This window comes from Erythrolamprus reginae, chromosome 3 (assembly GCF_031021105.1).
Source record: "Erythrolamprus reginae isolate rEryReg1 chromosome 3, rEryReg1.hap1, whole genome shotgun sequence".
Lineage (NCBI taxonomy): Eukaryota > Metazoa > Chordata > Lepidosauria > Squamata > Dipsadidae > Erythrolamprus > Erythrolamprus reginae.
In genome coordinates, this window is record NC_091952.1 from 1,011,636 (window position 1) to 1,031,179 (window position 19,544).

The 19,544-nt window shown below is 53.3% G+C and overlaps 2 protein-coding genes across 3 annotated transcripts; one reads left to right on the top strand and one right to left on the bottom strand.

Annotated features, from left to right (window-relative positions):
* On the top strand, positions 1 to 13,796 carry LOC139165539 (uncharacterized protein AH6.3-like). Its single transcript, XM_070748721.1, has 2 exons — positions 1 to 2,236; positions 12,398 to 13,796. The coding sequence occupies exon 2, from the start codon at positions 12,526 to 12,528 to the stop codon at positions 13,432 to 13,434; it is 909 nt and encodes a 302-aa protein (XP_070604822.1). The 5' UTR covers positions 1 to 2,236; positions 12,398 to 12,525; the 3' UTR covers positions 13,435 to 13,796.
* Positions 13,797 to 15,633: 1,837 nt separating this feature from the next.
* On the bottom strand, positions 15,634 to 18,719 carry LOC139165540 (boophilin-H2-like). 2 transcript variants are annotated; one of them, XM_070748722.1, is made up of 5 exons: positions 18,338 to 18,719; positions 17,846 to 17,986; positions 16,530 to 16,697; positions 16,309 to 16,386; positions 15,634 to 15,952 (listed from the first exon to the last, which is right to left on the bottom strand). In XM_070748722.1, the coding sequence occupies exons 1-5, from the start codon at positions 18,687 to 18,689 to the stop codon at positions 15,942 to 15,944; spliced, it is 750 nt and encodes a 249-aa protein (XP_070604823.1). In that variant the 5' UTR covers positions 18,690 to 18,719; the 3' UTR covers positions 15,634 to 15,941. The 2 variants fall into 2 exon arrangements, with proteins under 2 accessions (XP_070604823.1, XP_070604824.1); XM_070748723.1 differs by lacking the exon at positions 16,309 to 16,386 and having other exon boundaries at positions 18,338 to 18,718.
* Positions 18,720 to 19,544: the final 825 nt, after the last annotated feature.

Genomic DNA, 19,544 nt, shown 5'->3' on the forward strand with positions numbered 1-19,544 from the left:
GTGCGCAACCTCATACTGGAGAGTCGTGGAATTCCAGCTACAGCAATAGGAGACATCATGGGGATTTCCCGTGGACATGTTTGTGTCATCATCCACGAACATTTAGACGTGAAGAAGCCGTCTGCAAAGTGGGTCTCTAAACGTTTGACAACAGATCAGAACAGCATACGAGTGAAAACCTCATGGTGTTTCCGGACTGATAAGAACTTCCTGGATCAACCGGTCACTATGGATGAGACCTGGATTTATTTGTAGGACCCTGAAATGAAGAAGCAGTGAAAAGAGTGGAGGCCCAGTGGTTCTTCTCCTCCAAAGAGGTTCAGGGTGCAAAAATCAGCCCCCAAGGAGGTGGCGTCTGTGTTTTGGGAGAAGGAGGGCGTGCTGCTAGTGGACTACCTTCAAAAGGGCCCCACCATCAATGCAAGGCATTGCACGGAACATTTGGACCAATTGAAGGCAGCTCTGGAGACCAAAAGCCATGGCAAGCCATCCGAAGGAATCTAGTTCCTGCAAGACAACACCCCCACTCACACTGCACAAGCGACCATGGCAAAACTGGTGGAGCTGGGCTTCCAGCTGGTTGACCACTCTCTTATTCACCAGCTCCCTCTGACTCTCATCTGTTTCCAAACCTCCTCCAAATTTCACACCATTTCTGATGCCATGGCTGCTACGGATGCCTGCTTTCAGGCATAACTGAAATCCTTCCTTCAAGGCTTACAGATGTTGGAATACCAACATCTGTGTGTTGACCTCAGTGGAGAGCATGTGGAATAAATGTAAAGTTTCACCTTCCCATCTCGCTTCTTTCCGGGCAAAGCCAAAGACTTATCAGCAACCCCACGTATTAGCATTGTATAATGCCCTGGTAAGGCCGCACTTGGAATGCTACATCCAGCTTTGGTGGTCATGATATAGAAAAGATGGTGGAGATTCTGGAGAGAGTGCAGGGAAGAGCAACGAAGAAGATCAGGGGACTGGAGGCCAAAACGAATGGAGAAGGGTTGCAAGAACTGGGTCTGTCCACTTTAATGAAGAGAGAGAAGGACTATGGGAGACATGGCAGCAGTCTTCCACTATTTCTATGCTCCAAAACACCAGAAGGCAGGACAAGCAGCAATGGGCGGAAACTAATCAGCTAGAGAGTCGGGGTGGTGCAGTGGTTAGAGTATAGTACTTCCGCTAACTGCTAACTGTAGTTCAGCAGTTCAAATTTCACCATTGGCTCAAGGTTGACTCAATCCTTCTGTCCTTCCCAGGTGGGTCAAATGGGGACCCAGATTGTTGGGGGCAAGAGGCTGATTCGGTAGACCGCTTAGAGAGGGCTGTAAAAGCACTAGGAAGTGGTAGATAAGTCTAAGCGCTATTGCTAACCAGAAAGAGAAGCAATTAACTGAGGAGAAAATTCTTGACAGGGAGAACAAATAACTAGTGGAACAACTTCAGAAGTTGTGCAAGCTTCATCCCTGGAGGCTTTTAAGAAGAGATTAGACAACAATTTGTCTGAAGTGGTGTAAGATTTCCGTCTTGACTTTTCTGACAGTGAAAACAATCAACCAATAATTTTTTGAAGCTTCTTCTCCGGTAACATTGTATTGCTAACTAGAGCATACAAAACCTTTACCAGACCAATTCTTGAATACAGCTCATCTGCCTGGAATCCACACTGTATATCAGACGTTAAGATTAATCAGGTCCAGAGGAATTTCTGGAGAAGAGTAATCCACTCCTCTACTCACAATAGAATCCCTAATGCTACTAGGCTTGAAATTGTGGGCTGATTCACTTGATCATAGGAAATGTTTTATAACATATTCTAAAACGTTTTGTGATGTTTCATAAAAGATTTTATAAAATTACAGATTACAGCTACTCTGGCTGTGGAATTCTGGGTGTTGGAAGTCCACAAGTCTTCAAGTTGCCAAGATTGGAGACAGCCACTTGAATTTGCCGATTGTGGTTTGACCAATCAGTGACCGGCATGTAAATTTGGACCATGTATTCACGTACACCACACTCCTCCTCCACTAAGTTCCTAGTTGTCAATCATGCGTTGATCCACATGATATAGGCCTGAAGGAAGATTGGTCACCTGGTAGTCCGATTTGACCTACACAGTTCAGTTCCTGCGTTGATCTCTGCTGTAGCTCCGCTGGAGGCCCCTGGAAGGATCTGGAATCAGCCGTCACACATTGAAGCTGCAGCACCACCACCGCTGGAGTCCTGGAAAGATCAGGTAGGCCACTGGGGCTATTTCTGTTGTTTTTGGATTGGCTGCGGGATAGAGAGTCTTCTCGCTGGGCGGTTTCTTCTGAGTTGTCCTCTGGCTATCGCAGACGGGTGGTGTCCTGTTGTGTCTGGAGCTGGTCGATGTGCCTTTTCCATTCCCGGCCATCCTCCAGCCAAAGTTTATATGACTTAGGGCCGGTGCTTTCTATTATAGCTTTTTCCAATTGGGTTCCACCAGTATAATTCCTGGTGAATACCTTATCGCCCACCCTCAACGGTCTTTCTGGGCTTGGCGTGTTTGTTCTCTGCTGTATAATGTGATGTAGGTTTATGGCCCATCGACAATTCAGCCGGACTTTTATCTGTTGCTGTGCTTGGGATTATATGCTGGGTGAGTAGGAACTGGTCTCCTTGCTCCTGCCAGTCTCCCGGACCCAATTTAGCTAAAGCTTCCTTGGCCAGTCATGCCATCTGTCCAGCTTGTCCATTGCTGGATGGACAAAAGGGTTCTGTGAATTGGGGCTCATTGTTCGAGACTAGGGTGCCTGGTAATCCGTGGGTGGCAAACAGTCTCCTGAGTGCTTGGATTGTCGCACTTGTGGTAGTTGAATTCATGGGCACGACTTCCAACCACTTGGAATATGCATCCACCACTATGAGGATTGGCTACCCCTCATTTGGCCCCACAAAATCCATGTGCACTCTGGCCCATGGCCCCCTGGGAGTGCCCCATTCCACTGGAGCAGCTCTGGGGGGAGTTGCCCTTGATTTCTGGCAAGGGTCACACGTGGCCACCCATTCCTCTATCTCCCTGTCTAGCTGTGGCCACCATAGATAGCTTCTTGCTAGACTTTTCATTCTCACAATGCTGGGGTGCCCCTTGTGCAATGTTTTGATGACCCGCTTCCTTAAATTCTTAGGTATGATCACCCTTTCCCCCCAGAGTAAGCAATCCTTAATAATTGGAAGTATTATTCGCTTACTCTTAAATGTCTGGAATTCTTTGGCCAGCACGTATTGCAGCCACCCCTCAACACCTAGTCCTTGACTTTCGCTAATGCCTTCTGGGTTTGTTCAGCAACCTCTTTTGCTGTTACTGTGCTGGATGGTTCTATGTCTACTAGCAAACTGTTCACCACTGGTGCGAGGTCTTTTACAAGGTTTGGCTCAGGGCAGCGGCTTAAGGCATCAGTGTGATTAATGTCCTTGCCTGCCCTGTGCCAGAGCTTATAACTGTATCCTAAGATGAAGATGGACCAGCGGGTCATTCTTGAAGACATGAACTGAGGCGTTAGAGGTTTATGGTCAGTGATAAGTTCAAATGTCCAGCCATATAAGGAATCATGAAACCTCTTTATTCCCACAACTGCCGCTAATGCCTCCTTATCATCTTGGCGATAGTTCCTCTCAGCAGGGGGTAGTGTCTTTGAATAGAAAGCAATTGATGCCTCTGAGCCATCATGAAATGTGTGGCTCAATACTGCCTCTACGCCAAAAGAGGATGTGTCACACGTTAGCTCAGGCGCAAGGTTGTTCTCTTTTGGACAAACATGTTGTCAAAAGAGAGAAGGTTCTTTATTGCTTTGAATGCGCTGTCCTCTTTGTTCCCCCTTTTTCTCTATGGAGGGGTTCTGTGGCAGTCACCTTCTGTTTCAAAAAAACTGCATAGAAATTTAGTAATCTCAGGAAGGCTTGTAGTTTGGCTTTGTTGGTGTGGGAGCTTCTTTGATTGCTTGAATTTTCGCTTCTGTAGGGTGAATGCCTGATTCATCGATGTGGAAGCCCAGGAACGTGATGCTAGGTGCCCCTAGGATACATTTGTCCATTTTTATGTTGAGGCCCCTTTCCTGAAATCTTTTCAGGATTTCCTGGAGTCGTTCCCACAATTGTGCTTTGGATGTCCCTGATATAAGGACATCATCAAAGTATGGCACGACCCCTGGAATGCCTTGAAGCAGTCTTTCCATTAAGCTTTGCAATAGTCCTGGTGCTACGCTGATGCCAAATTGCAGCCTAGTGCATCTGAATGCACCCATGTGTGTGACAATAGTCTGGCCTTCAGCTGCCTTGTTGTCCACTGGGAGCTGCTGGTACACTTGGGCCAAATTAAGGATTAATTAAGGCATCACTTAAACACAATGCACCCCAAACATGCTGATAAACCCGTTTAGTTTTTTCAGCAGAGAGTTGGGGGTGCGTGAAATGTTTCCTTCTTCTTAATGGGGCTGTAACAGAAACTAATGGAGAGCACTGCTCTAACCAGATGGCGTCCAGGGCTTTTCTTTCCTAAGGGACTGGATTAAGGCAGGTCTGACAAACGGGTTCCACCAGCTGATTCCTGTTGCTGCCTCCACCAAAACTGGTAAAAGATTGTCCCTATCTGGCTGCTTCTTCCTGTTCTTGTGATGAAATTAGGGTGGTTATCATGCCAGGGTGTTAATTTCTCAATTACTTAAAGATTATCGTCCCATTAAAGACACAGTGGCCTATTGATGATGGTGTCCTGCTACAATGTTGGGAATGCCAGAGGCTGGCCTGTATTTTGTGAATGGGGACTGAGCGTTGTTCCAGGTACAGTGCAGGTCAAGAAGGACCTCCTTGGAAAACAGGTATCTGCTAATCCTGGTGGCCCAGAGCTACAGGCCCCTCCAAGCTGTGCCATTTTTCCCACTCTCTCCCAACTGGAGACAAGCAAGCAAGTTACGTAGATTCGTGGGGAAGGCAAGGACCCCTCTTCCTCTCCTCAATCTTCCCTCACGCGCCTCTTTTCCAAACCAGGCCAAGGGAGATGTCTGTAGAAGGAGCGGAGGTTGGGTGAACGATGAGCCACAGTGAGTGTGCCAAGATACTCCCATATTACTCCAACTCTCCACAGACTGCACTGGTTGCCAGTTGGCCTCTGAGAGCAATTCAAGGGGTTGGTTATCCCCTTTAAAGCCCTACATGGCTTAGGACCAGAGTACTCCTGGCCTTCTCCAGTCCCATCAGCCAGACAATGCCGACTGGCGGGACCTGGGGAAGAGCCTTCTCTGTGGCGGCCCCAGCCCTATGGAAAAAACTCCCTCCAGAGATTCGCACTGCCCCCACCCTCCCCGCCTTCCATAAGGTTCTGAAAAGCAACCTTTGCCAACCTTTGCTTGGGGCCACTAAGCTACTAATATCTAGTCCCGGCCAATGATTGAATGTATGGATGGATGTGATTGATTGGTTTTTATTGGGGTTGTAAGACTTTAATGTAGATTTTATTGTAGATTTCTAATGTGTTCTGCATACATTTACTATAAGCTGCTCCAAATCTTAGGAGAAGGGTGGCATAGAAAACGAATAAATAAATAAATAAACAAATACTTATGGAACCGCCTTCTGCCTCATACGCCCCTAGGCAGCATGCGCCCTTTCCCCACCCAAGCCAAGAAAGGTTCTCCATCCCTGGAAGAGGGGTTCCTGCCTGAACAGGGGGTTGGACTTTCTGTTCTGTTCTGTTCCTATTCCTATTCTATTCTATTCTATTTCTAATCTCTCTTCTGTTCTGTTCCATTCCGTTCCATTCCATTCACGGGTGGAATGACCTGCCTCCAGATGTGGTGAATGCTCTAACACTGAAGGTTTTTAAGAAGACTGGACAGGGGGACAGACTAGAAGGCCTCCAAGGTCCCCTTCCAGCTCTGTTCTGAATTGAATGGAATGGAAAGTGACCCAACCTTTACTGCTGCCAGGTTTGCCAAAGGGACCTTCCTGCCTCTGCTGATCTCAGGAGACCCCCAAGTGGGCACGTTGCCCAGGCAGGCGGGAAGAGCGGTTGGGGTCTCCAGGAGCCTCCCTGAGCAGAAGCCAGAGCCACCAACCTCGGGGTCCAGCTCCCTCCCCTCCCCTCCAAGGGGGCTCTGGGGGATCCCGTTTTGTGCTGGATCTGTTAGGCGGCTGCTGCTGGTGTGTAGGAGGCAGAAGCTCCCAGGGTGGCTTTCAAGGAAGGGAATACTGAGCGGCTTAATCAGAGGGCCTGGCAAGCTGTCCTGCCCACAGCCCCACCCAGGACAGGGTTTATAGCCAGGGATGAGCAGGGCCCTCCGACTCTGGCTGACAGGATGAAGGCGGGGGCCCTCTTGTGGCTTGTGGGCTCCGTGGCCCTCTGGATGGGGCTGCCAGCCGCACCCCCCCCAAGTGAGTACTGGCTGATGAAGGAAGGAAGGAAGGGAGGGAGGAAGGAAGGGAGGGAGGGAGGGAGGGAGGAAGGGAGGAAGGAAGGGAGGAAGGAAGGGAGGAAGGGAGGAAGGGAGGAAGGGAGGGAGGAAGGAAGGGAGGAAGGGAGGAAGGGAGGGAGGGAGGGAGGAAGGGAGGGAGGGAGGAAGGAAGGAAGGAAGGAAAGAAGGAAGGGAGGAAGGGAGGAAGGGAGGAAGGAAGGGAGGAAGGGAGGAAGGGAGGAAGGGAGGGAGGAAGGGAGGAAGGGAGGAAGGGAGGAAGGAAGGGAGGGAGGAAGGAAGGAAGGAAGGAAGGGAGGAAGGGAGGGAGGAAGGGAGGGAGGAAGGGAGGAAGGGAGGGAGGGAGGAAGGGAGGGAGGAAGGGAGGAAGGGAGGAAGGGAGGGAGGAAGGGAGGAAGGAAGGGAGGGAGGGAGGAAGGAAGGAAGGAAGGAAAGAAGGGAGGGAGGGAGGGAGGAAAGAAGGAAGGGAGGAAGGAAGGGAGGAAGGAAGGGAGGAAGGGAGGGAGGGAGGGAGGGAGGAAGGAAGGGAGGAAGGGAGGAAGGGAGGGAGGAAGGGAGGAAGGAAGGGAGGGAGGAAGGAAGGAAGGAAGGAAAGAAGGGAGGGAGGGAGGGAGGGAGGGAGGAAAGAAGGAAGGGAGGAAAGAAGGAAGGAAGGAAGGAAAGAAGGAAGGGAGGAAAGAAGGAAGGAAGGAAGGAAAGAAGGAAGGGAGGGAGGGAGGAAGGAAAGAAGGAAGGAAGGAAAGAAGGAAGGAAGGAAAGAAGGAAAGAAGGAAGGAAAGAAGAAAGGAAGGGAGGGAGGGACTCAGCTTTCTTGCTTCTAAGAGTGGAGCCGACACCTACTGGGGCTGCCCCTCTGCAAGGGAGGGGTGGGGTGGAGAGGGGGGAAGAGAAGGGGCTCAGTTCCTGTCCTCTCTCTTGGAAGAGGTCCCAGGTTTGGGTAGGGACAGTCCTTGAATTATTGACCGTAAGGGAGCCTGCTCAATGGTAATAAGACAGGTCAGTGGGGACACTTGTGTGAAATGACCTCCTGCCAGATCCAGGGGGTCGGTCTAGAGGTTCTCACACGTATGACCATTGCAGCATCCGCATTGTCACGTGATCAAAATCCAGGCCCTTGGCAACCCCCCCGAGCAGCCTCTGGTGTCCCCAAAGCCCAGCCCTGCGGGGTGTGGGGGGGCGGGGGGGGCGGATGGCAGTGGAGCCAGGCTAGGAAACCCTGGGTCCCCCCAACTGCCCAGCTGGGCTCTGTGGAGATCACGGACTTTCCAGAGACCCCGTAGAAGACTTAGGGATGCACGGACCCCCCTCTGCAAAATCACTTGGCCAGCTTGGTACAAGGCAGTGACCCAAAGGTGTGTGTGTGTGTGTGTGTGTGCTTGCATGCAGGCATGTGCCTACAACCCTTCCCTCCCCCCCCCACATGTGCCCCCTCCCACACTGCCCCCCGTGCATGCACACAGGCCTTTCTGAAGCCTGGTAGGGGCAGTGGGGGGTTCATGCCCGGGGGGTCCAGGGAGCTGCGCCTATGAGAGCCCCCCCCCGCCCCCGCCCTCGTCTTAATGCTGATCTTTATACTTTGTCCAAAATCAGTGGGTTCATACCAGTGGGGCTCTTTGGACCACAGCAGGTGAACCCACCACTGAAAAAAATACCTAGACCACCGGAAGAGCTTTTTTCCCGAACTTCCCGTTTGTCCTTTGGGGAATTTCCCCCCCCCCTCTGGGGCTTCCTTGAAGTGGCTAAAAACCAGATGGAGCTGAAACATAGAAAAGCCTTGCGTGCCCTCCCATACGGCTGCACAGGCCACCTGTGACCCATGCGCCATAGGTTGACCATCACGGCTCTAAGGTCTCCTGCCTTGAGCAGAGGGCTGGACTAGGACAGGGAGGGCCAACCGGTTTTTGCTCAGGTGCCAAAAGGCTGTGCGCACATGAGATGTGCCCACACCTATAATGCAATGTCCTCCCCCACACATGCACACAGGACTCTCCCCATGCTGCCCCTCCACCCGCGCATGCGTGCTGGCCTCTGAACCTCTGGTAGGCCCCCTGGGGCGTTTTTCATCTCCCCCAGGCTTCAGGAAACCCTCTGGGGCCTGTGGGTGGCTTTCCTGGAGCCTGGGGAGGGCAACCCTCCCCCCCCAGTCTGGAAGGCCAAAAGTCCACTGGCCAGTGCATGCAGGCACACTGGAGCTGACCTAAGGCAATGGCTCATGTGCCCTCAGATATGGCCCCGTGTGCGATAGGTTGGTCCCCTGGGGCTAGAAGATCTCCAAGGTCCCTTCAAGCCCTGTTCTCTGTCCTAAAACAGGAGCCTCCAAGCTTGGCAGGTTTAAGGCTTGGGGACTTTAACTCCCAGAATTCCCAAAGCCCCCTAGCTGGGGAATTCTGGGAGCTGAAGTCCCCAAGCCTTAAACTTGTTTAGTTTAGAGCCGTGTTTCCCAACCTTGGCCACTGGAAGATACCTGGACTTCAACTCCCAGAATTCCCATGCCAGCCAGCGGAAACACTGGTCTAGAGGCCCCTGTTCTAAAAGCAGGTTTCCTGAGAAGAAGGTCAGTGAGAAGGTGGGTGAGCCCCTCGCCACCCCCCCTTGCCCTGGTTTGGGAGGCAGAGCTGAACAGTCCCTGCCCCATAATTCTGATGACTATTCATTTCCCCCTAATTATTTCCAGGTAATTTTCTCTAGTTTATGCCTTCAAGAGTTGGGAGGTGTCCAGCTCCGCCGAGATTGTCCTCCCCCAGAATATTTTGTAGCCAAGGACAAACGCGCCTCCTCCTCCTCGCAAATTCCTGGGACTTCTGAGTTTCGCACAGAAACAAACAGGAGGAAAACAAAGAAACCATCAAAGGCTCAGTGGAAGTAACAGGCTTGTTGTAATTGCACGCCTCATAACAAGTGTTGTGGTTGTGTAATGCAGTGGTAGCTCTACCTAAGAACGCCTCTACTGAAGAACTTCTCTAGATAAGAACCGGGTGTTCAATATTTTTTTGCCTCTTCTTAAGAACCATTTTCTACTTAAGAACCCGAGCCCGGAAAAATCTCCCAGGAAATTTGAGAGCGGCATGAAGGGCCGGCCAGTTTCTTGCCATTCCCCCTTTAATCCCGGCCACCTCGGGCTTTTCTGGGCTGCCAGAGGAGCCTTTCAGAGGTGCTTAAGGAGGCTTTGGCAGCCCAGAGCGAACAGAGCATTTTCCTTTCTCTGGGCACTTGGACAGGGAATAAACCTCTGCCAGTTCCCACAGAAAAGAAACGCTCCCTTCGCTCTGGGCAGCTGAGGAGTCACCACAGTGAAGGAAAGGAGCCGGCTACAAAACCGAGCGAGCGAGAGGAGAGGGCAGCCCTTCAGCATGGGAAGGAAGGGGAAGCAGGGAGCAGCAGCAGCAGCAGCCACTGTATGGGAGGCAGCCTCATGTTGGGTGTATAGGAGGCACGTGCTCCTCCTCAACTCCTCAGAGTTCCTCTTTTTTTAGAAAGCCTTAAAGTTTTGGATTTTTTTGATTCCCTCCATCTCACCTTCTTCCTTTGGCAGCGACCGCCCTCCTCCTCCTCCTCTTCCTCCTCCGCCTCCCACCCAAATTCTGAGCTTTTATTTCTTTCCTAATGGGTTTGCAGGCATTGTTTGCTTTTACATTGATTCCTATGGGAAAAATGGCTTCCACTTAAGAAGGTTTCTGCTTAAGAACCTGGTCACGGAAGGAATGAAGTCCTGAAGTAGAGGGGCCTCTGTATGAGGAAGGCTAAAGCATTTGTTTCTGCTGCTCACACTGAATTTCTGTGTCCCGCCAACCAGATGAAGAAGCCAGGGGAAGGGGAGGCATAGAAACAGGGGAGGGTGGGTCCCATCATGTCACCAGAGGGGTTTGGTGAGAACCCAGTCCAGCCTGTCCAGCCTTGGCCACTTGGAGACTTGTGGACTTTGACTTCCAACCAGGCTGGCTGGGGAGTCCTGGGAGTGGAAGTCCGGAGGTCTTAGAGTTGCCGAGGAGGTTGGAGTGTCTGCTCTGGCCCAGTCGCTGAGGTCAGCCAAGGCTTTTGATTGTGCCTATGAAGGAGACGCTTTGTAGCTCGGGGTTGCAATGAGGGCTCCTTCCTTGGTGGTCCTCTCGGAGCTTGGTGGCTTTCATGACCCAACTCAGGAACGCCACCAGGGAGGCTGCCAGGGAGAGGAGTTTGCAGAAGGGAGGAGAAGGAAAAGGGGGGAGGGGGTGGAAGGCGGAGGAGGGAGACCACCGGGTGGGGCTTGTTGGCTCTTCTGCTGCAGAGGTTTCATTGCCTCTTCAAGGGTTCAATAAGGTCCAGGAGGGAAGTGTTTTGAATAGGAAAGTGAACACAAGAACAAAGGGGCACAATCTGAGGTAGGATAGAATATAAATAGAATAGAATTCTTTCCTGGCCAACTGTGATTGGACACACAAGGAATCTGTCTTTGGTGCAGATGCTCTCAGTGGACATAAAAGAAGAAGAGACATTTGTCAAGAATCATGGGGTACAACACTTGATTGTCCCAGGGGTCAAATAAGCAAAGAGGAAACAATAACAATCTTAGGATACAAGCAACAAGTGACAGTCATACAGTCCTAAGTGGGAGGAAAAGGATGATAGGAATGATGAGAAAAACTAGTAGAAATAGAAGTGCAGACTTAGTAAGTGTTTTTAATAGGAAAGGGGACACAATCTGAAGTTAGTTGGGGGAAAGATCAAAAGCAACATGAGAAAATATTATTTCACTGAAAGAGTAGTAGATGCTTGGAACAAACTTCCAGCAGACGTGGTTGGTAAATCCACAGTGACTGAATTGAAACCTGCCTGGGATCAACATAGATCCATCCTGAGATAAAATGCAGGAAATAGTACGAGGGCAGACGAGATGGACCCCAGGTCTTTTTCAGCCCTCAATCTTCTATGTTTCTGTTAAGTGGCTCCCTCTTGTGGCAATCCATAACACTAACTCTTAAAGCAGGGCTTCTCAAATAGTGGGGCAGGCCCCTTGGAAGGGGGGGGGGGGGCGCGTGGAGCGATGCCAGGGGTGTGTGTGACCCTGGGGAACGCAGCGCTTTTTTTTTGCCACAGGGAGCAGGGGCTTTTTGCAGCAAACAATAGCCCAGAGCACAGCGCAGGAGATATATGAAGGGCAGGTAACTAGCCCTTAAGAGCCACCATGGAAAAGACTGAACAGGGATGAAACGGGAGCAGCAGAGAGACGGGAGGACAAATAGGGCGAAGGAAACGTACGTAGCTGTTCCTGGCTTCACTGTGGCTACGGCGGAAGACGAGGAAAAACCGGGATGTTGAATTGTGTCTAAAAATGTTGGCAGCGGGCAGCGTGAAGCCAAATCAATCAACCTTGGCTGCTTTCAGATGGGTGGACGTCAACTCCCAGAATCCCCCAGCCTGCAACCTGTCTGAAAGCAGCAGCCAAGGTTGAGAAACGCTGCTTTAACACATTAATTTGTGTTTGTGAAAAAACCTGCCAAATATTGCAAACAACCATCCCATGGAGAGTGAGGGGGGGCATGAAATGTTTACTTCTTGCTGGGGAGGGGGGAGAACGGAAGGGAAAACAATTGAGAAGCCCTCTCTTAAAGCAATAGTGATCTAGTTACATGTAAGCATACATTGTTGGTTTGTGTTATATATTGCGAAACCCAACCAGTTAGGTCCATAGCAGTAACCTTGCCCAACTTAGTAGCATCCTCTGTTTTAGAAGGGTGTGTGTGTGTGTGTTTGTGAAAACGAGGGACCATCATCCCAGATGTTTTTCACCAAGGAGACATCCAGACATCCCTTATTTGAGGGAGGGGTCTCTGTCCCCTCAGAGGGAATGAGGCCCCCCCTCAACTGAGCTCCAGTGGGGCACCAGAAGGAGCCCAGGAGAGACCCCCCCTCCCCCCTAATGCCCTGCACTGGCAGCTCCAGATTGCCCCCCCCTTTGATGATGCCACTTGTCCTCTCTCTCGCTTATTCAGGGACTTCTGGAGAGCCCCCTCTGCCCCCCAGGGACCGGATCTCGCAGGAGGAGGAAGCAAAGCCGGCAGGCGTGGTGGCCCCGAGGAGCCCTGTGCCCCAGGAGAAGGGAAGTGGGGGGGACGGAAAGATGGAGGCTGGGGAGGAAGGCAGCCTTCGAAGGCCATCCGAGAACGGCCTCTCTCTGGACACCGGGACTCGGCTGGGGGGAGCCCCTGCCAAGCCCATCTCTCCTGGCAGACCCCGGTTGGCCTCCAAGCCAGCATTGCCCCATCTGGACACCTGGAACCCAGTCTGGAATCCCAGCAACGTGGCCACATCTGGTGGGGAGCCAGACCCTAGAGAAAAGCCCACTCCTAGCACCCCGGGTGACCCACCCACGCCAGGAACGGGGAAGGCCACCCCAACAGAGGGGCCGGTTCCTGGTTCTGGACACACCACTCAGGACAAGCCAAAACCAGCTTTGGCTGCTGGGCATCACCTGGGCATCACACCTGGAGAGAAGGCAGATCCTAACAGTGGCCCTGAGGCCCATGGCAGGCCGGTCGCTGGTGAAAACCCCGCACCTCCTGGAGAGAAGCCCTCTTCCCAGGTGGGACACCAGAAACCCTCGTCTGCCAACAAACCAACTTCCTCCGAGAAGCCAGAAGAGGGTGAGAAGCCGGAAGCCGAGAAGGAGCCCAAACCTGAGGAGGAGAAGAAAACTGAGGGGGAGGAGGAGGAGGAGGAGGAGGAAGGCCTCTTTGATGAGGATGATGAAGAGGAGGAGGAGGAGAAGGGCAAAGGGAACGAAGGGGGCCCCCCAGAAGGAAGCCAGGATGGCGACGATGCCTTTGACAAGGAACTGGATTATGGACTAAGCAAGCCCCCCTTTGACGCCTACTCCTACCACGATGGCTGGAGCGACGAGGGGGATGAAGAGGCCAACGTTGCCTTGATGGGAGAAACGGCAGCTGTTCCTCAGGCTGGAGATGCCAACCACGATGGGAAGCCGACATTTGATGTCTGGGGAGACCTTGAGGGAGGGGCGAGGCCATAACCGCAGGCCCAGAAGCGCCTGGAAAGGGATGGAGCCCAGGAAGGGGGATTCGGAGCACAATCTTGGACCCTGCAGATTTGAAGAGCCGGGGAGGGTGGGGGAGCTCAGTGGTTAGAGTGCAGCACTGCAGGCTCCTTCAGCTAACTGCTGGCTGTATTTCAGTAGTTCAAATCTCACCACCAGCTCAAGGTTGACTTAGCCTCCTGTCCTTCCCTGGTGGGTCAAATGAGGACCCAGATTGTTGGGGGCAAGAGGCGGATTCTGCGAACTGCTTAGAGAGGGCTGGAAGCGGGATATAGGTCTAAATGCTGTGGCTATTGGAGCTTCCATTTGTAAACAAATTAAAATTTCTAATTTCCATTCAGTGTGGAGCCAGGACAGCCCCTCGTCTGTGTCGACTTCTGATGATTGGGCCCAACCTTTCTGCCACCAAGTGAGGCGCTTGTTGTGTCCCATTTTACGATCTTTCTTGCCACAGTTGTTAAGCGAATCCCTGCACTCACATGGTTATTAAGTGAATCCGCCTTCAGCATTGGTGTTGCTGATCAGAAGGCCACAAATCACGTGAACCCAGGACACGGTGACCGTCGAAATTATGAACCCATTGCCAAGTGGCCGGATTTGGATCACATGACCACATGGACACTGCAACGGTCATAAAAAAACAGCCATGTGAAAAAATGGTCATGTCACCTTTTACAGTGTTGTTGTATCTTCTGAGGGTCACTAAGCCACTTACACTGCCCAACACGTTCTGTGAAGTCATCCCATTATGAACAACCCCCTCCAGGCCTCTCCAAGGGGCGGACGCCTGCCCAGTCTGGCCCTGATGCCCCCCCCCTGTATCTCCCTCCCTCCCCCCTCCTGCCCTGGGGCTGTGGAGGCCGTGCCGAGTGTTGGCAAGGGCTTTGGCAGTGTGGGCAGCCAACGGCCGGCAGGAGGCAGCCGTCTCCCTCCGTCCCAGCCGCAGCCTCTTCGCTTCCTGGGCAGGAGCTCCCGGCACGCAGGCGGGGGGAGCCGGGAGGGGCCGGGGAGGCTGTCTGGCCCAAGCGGGCGATTCTAGTCCTGCCTGAGGCGTGAAAGGCGGCTGGGGGACTTTTCCCCTCAGCCCAGCCCACCTCGCAGGGTTGCTGTCCGCAGGGGGAATAAGAGGACTCTCAGGGCTGTGTCCCCCCCCCCCCCCCCTGAGCTGCTTATGACGTAATAAAGCTGGGATAAAAATATCGGGGGAAGTGAGTCTCCTTCATACTCTAGTTTTTGTGTCAGTTTCTGACCCACACTCAGGGGGTGGTGTGAAAAACAGGCAGATTCTCTCTCCGGTCTGAGGGGTGTGTGGGCATCCAGGCACTGGACACGAAAGGGGAGGAGTGAAGCTGGCCCAATAGGGGATGATGATGATGATGATGATGATGATGATGATAATAATAATAATAATAATAATAATAATAATAATAATAATAATGATAGGATTTGCATGCTGCCCCTCTTTGAAGACTCGGGGAGGGGCTCCTGCAGACAGAAAGGGGGGGACCCTCCAGAAAGGCCCCCCCTGCCCTGTCTCTCGGCTGGCTCCTTGAGTGGGTAGGATTGGCACAGGCCCCTCGGTATGGCTGGCAAGGAGGGAAGGGGGCAGCAGCCACTGCTCAAAAAAACCCCAAGGGGACCCTCAAAGGACCCTCCCTAGATCTGAAAGGATGACATATTCTCACGGAATCCTTGGTTCTGTCCAAAGTTGAATGTGCACAACCGCAGGTGAAATGGACTGTCAATCCGTGTTGCTTCCTAAGTGGACAGTTGGATTCCACAGACGTTGGATGGACTTGGAGTCATATTGTGTGGTTGGAGGGTCCCCTTTACCTTTTGGGGGGCAGGGTGTGTTCCAAGGCAGATGAACCTTTATAGCCGACCACTGTCATCTCTGAGGGAAAGACTTTTATTTTTCTGCTGATGATGACCATGAAGGGAGAGGAGGAGGAGGGAGGCCAAAAGGAAGCCCCTCCCCTCATATTTGGCTATACCAACCCCCCCCCTCCAACCCTTCCCTGGTGCAGGCTGAGGAGGAGGAAAGGCTGCAGCCTAGAGGCCAGGGCCATTGCCTTACAGGGTAGAGGCCACAGGTTCAAATCCCAACAAGGGCATGGCTGGCGGACATAAACACACACACACACACACACACACACACACACAGAGATAGAGATGGAGATAGATTATTTATTTATTTGGTTAGTGGGTTGATTTGGTATAATTTCTACAGATGCATGGAGCCCCCCCCCCATAAATGTGCCTGGCCCCTCTGGCGAACCCCCTGCTTTCATTGTGGGGTGGGGGGCAGCCTCTGCCAGGAAAAGTCCCACCCGCAAAAGGCCCCCACGCCACATCTGGGACCCGCAGCGTCTCCTTGGGGCAAAATCCTTTATTCCGGAATCCCCCCCCCCCTTTGAGAGGTGCCTGGAGGCTTCGTGCCCTGCTCTCCTCCTGGACCGTCCGAGCTTCGATCCACGGAGCCCTCAGGGAGACCCTGGAAGAGGGAAGCGTCAATCAAAGGCCTTCCTTGGGTGGGGGATTGCAGGAGGGGGGCTGTCCGGCCCTCCCCCCAGGGCCATTGGGGAGCCCCCCTTCTTGCACAAGCTGAGAACCAGGCAGAGAACCGCTGTGAGGGGCTGTGTAGACCAGGGGTGGGCCAAGTGGCTCTTCTATGACATGTGGACTTCAAGAATTCCTCAGTTTCCATAGTTGGCTCAGGAATTCTGGGAGTTGAAGTCCAGAAGTCATAGAAGAGCCCTCTTGGCCCACCCCTGGTCTAGACAGCCCCTATATTTGGGTGGAGCCCACATAGCTTGGGGGTGGGGCAGGGGAGGGGGTTGAGTTTGGCACCTGGGATGGAGGGCCTCCCCAAGAGAGCCAGGGTCTTCCTTCTCAAGTGGAGCAGAGGGGAGGGTCCCCCAGCCGAATCTGAGGGGAGAAAGAGGGCTCCTTCTGCGGGGCTGCCAGTGGGGGTGGTCTCTTTCCCCCTCCCTCTCCTTTCCACGCAGCCCTCCAGGGGGGGTGAATGCAGGGCCTTCTCTCCTTCCCCCCTTTCAGCCCCCCGTACCCACCTCTCCTGTGGCACCTCAGCCGGCAGTCCCGGTTTTTGCTGAAGTTGTTGGCATTTCCTGCACAGCCTCCAAAGACGAACTTCATGCACCTTTGCGTCTTCGGGTCATAAAACCAGCGTCTCAGTTTTAAATCGCACGGCCCCTCTTCAGGCGGCAGCTGGCAGAGGTCTGGGGGGGGGGACACAGCTGGGTGTGAGGTGGGCAGCTATGTACATGTATTAAAGGGGAGGAAGGAAGGAGAGAGGGAGGGAGGGAGGGAGAGAAGGAAGGAGGGAGGGAGGGAAGGAAGGAAGGAAGGAGGGAGGGAAGGAGGGAGAGAGGGAAGAAAGGAAGGAAGGAGGGAGGGAGGGAGGGAGGGAAGGAAGGAAGGAAGGAAGGAAGGAAGGAAGGAAGGAAGGAAGGAAGGAAGGAATCAGGGACCCAGAAGGCTGGGCAATCTGTCTGAATCCTTAGGCCACGTCCCCTGGAACTTTGGGTGCTTCTCCGAGTGGCCACGTAGCCTGACTGGGCTCGCAGTCCCTCCCCCCATGCCCAGCATCTCCAGATGTGCCAGGAACACCCATTGACGTGCCAGCTGCACCCGGAGGGCCCCAGTGGGCAGCCAAGGCAGAGCCACGGAATCGCTCACGTCCCGCGTTGTAGTATTCCTTGTGTAGGTCAAAGGTCATATTGACGGGCATGCCCAGATATTGCCTGGAGCCGCACATGAGTGCTTGGTTCACATTAAGCTGTTAGCACAAGTTAGCGCATGTGTTTTGCTCAGGCTTTGCAGTTACGGATTCCCGGTTGGGCCGGGAAAGTTCAGGGAAAGTTCATGTTCTCCAGAAGGGTGAGATCACCGAAGGGGGGTGGGGTGAGCCTGCTAGCTGGTGGCCCCAGGTGCCCTCCTTTGCCCAGATTTCCCACAGGGTCCCTGTAAACTCCTATTATTGTGCCTGCAGCGTTATCTATGCCAGTGTATCTGGACTTCAACCCCCAAGATTCCCCAGGCAGCGAATGCTGGCTGGGGAATTCTGGGAGTTGAAGTCCAGATACCTTCAAGTGGCCAAGGTTGGGAAACACTGATCCATGCTACGTTGGCCTGTTTATGAATGGCAGCATCATGTAGAACTGCGCATGAATCAGCTGGATTAGGTCACGGAGAACAGGGAATTACCAAAGGCAGAAGTTGAGGATGAGTGGCTGGTTTTGGTCCTTTGGCTCCTTGGCCTTTGGCTTTTCTCACTCCTGCGGGGACCTTCGCCTCTCTTTGAGGTCTTCCCAGCACGACACCGCGTATCCCCCCCCCTCCGAGAGCCTCTGTCTCCGGGTCTCACCTGTGACGGGCTTCATGCAGCGCAAGGCGCAGCCGAAGGAACAACACTTCTCCGAATCCTGGCAGCTGCCGTCGTGCAAACAATTGGTCATGCAGGGCACCAGTGCGCCGCGAGGGCTCGGTGGGCAGAAGCCGGGCTTCTCTGCAAAAGGGAAGCAACCCACAGGCTCTGGGAAGTGCCACTCACGCAGCCCCATCAGAGACAGTTGGGGGGGGGGGAGAGGGGGTGCAGGAAAGAGGGGAGCCTCCCCCCACCCCATACTGGCCTCTGAGATGCACCAAAGGAGAACCAGCCAAGGGGGGGGGGCTGCATGGTGCAAGGGTTAGAACCCCCAAAAGATTCTTAGAAGGGTTGGGCCTTCAGGAGACCCCCCTCCTCAAGACCCCTGCTATTCCTCAGCCTGCCCCCCCGCACTCCAGGGCCCCAAGGGAGAACCAAGGGATGACAGGGCCTTTTTCCCACAGCCCCTCCCTGCCCAGCAGCCGGGCTCACCAATCTGCCCGCAGTAGCGCTGGCACTCCTCGATGGTGTGGTAGCGGTTGCGGTTCCCAGGGCAGCCGTGGTAGACGAAAGGCTCGCAGCTCTGGGAGGTGGCGTTGTAGAAGAAGCGCTGCTTAGGCTCCGCACACCGCCTGGAGTCGTGGGGGAAGGGGCTGCAGCCCCCATCGACTGGCAAGAGAGGAGATTTGGAAGGCTCAGGACCCGGCTGGGGGGCAGCAGGCACTCCAGGGGTCGGGTGGGGGGACGGAACGGGCCCCGGATGCTGGGCCACTGGTGGGAAGCAGGCGGTGCGCCCAGGCGCTCGGCTCCGGGAGAAAATTCCGGGACATGTGTGCAGTTGCATGCCCCTGACGCACCACCACGCGAGATTTGGCTTCCGGGCATGCGCAGCAACCTAAATCCTGCACGAGGACGTGCGTGGGAGTGATATTTTGGCTATTTTGGGTGATTTTTTAGATAGCAAAAATATCGAAATCTCGCATGCTGTGCAGAAGCGCAACCGATGGGTGTGTGGGTGCCCCCAACGGCCTCTGAGGGCGCTCAGGGAGGAGGTAAGCCAAGCAGCGCATCCCTGCGCAAGGGCTCTCCCACTCCCAGAAGGCCATGCTCCCATTAATGTACCCGTTGTCACCTGTCACACCTCGGCCCCTTTGCTCCAGCCCCGGTTATTGCCTGGTTGTTGGGGGCATGAGAGAGTTGCACGAGGGGGGGGGTTTCCGTGCTGCGTTTTAAGTGAGGGGGCTTCACAGGGAGGTTTGATCTAATTTCCATTTCTTCCATTGTTATGTATGAATATGTTGTAAGCCACCCTGAGTCTCAGAAGGACGGCTGAGAAATTGAATGAATGAACTAAATGAATTAAATGAATAATTGAATAAATGAATTAAATGAATTAAATGAATGAAATGAATTAAATTAAATTAAATGAATTCAATGAATGAAATGAGCCTGAATCTGACTCCCACCTCCTGGAGTGGGAGCTTTAACTGGGGAATCCTGGGAATTGAAGTCCACGTGTCTTAAAGTTGCCAAGGTTGGAAACCTGTCAACCTAGTAGAATTTGCACCCAGAGCTTTGTCGGGGGGGTGGGGGGCGTTGGGGGGGTGTCTCTTGACACAGGGAGGATCCCCCTGGCTGGCTCTTCTGTTGGCCTTGTTTGCCTTTGTTCCATGGTTATATCTCAACTGAAGCTGCAGCC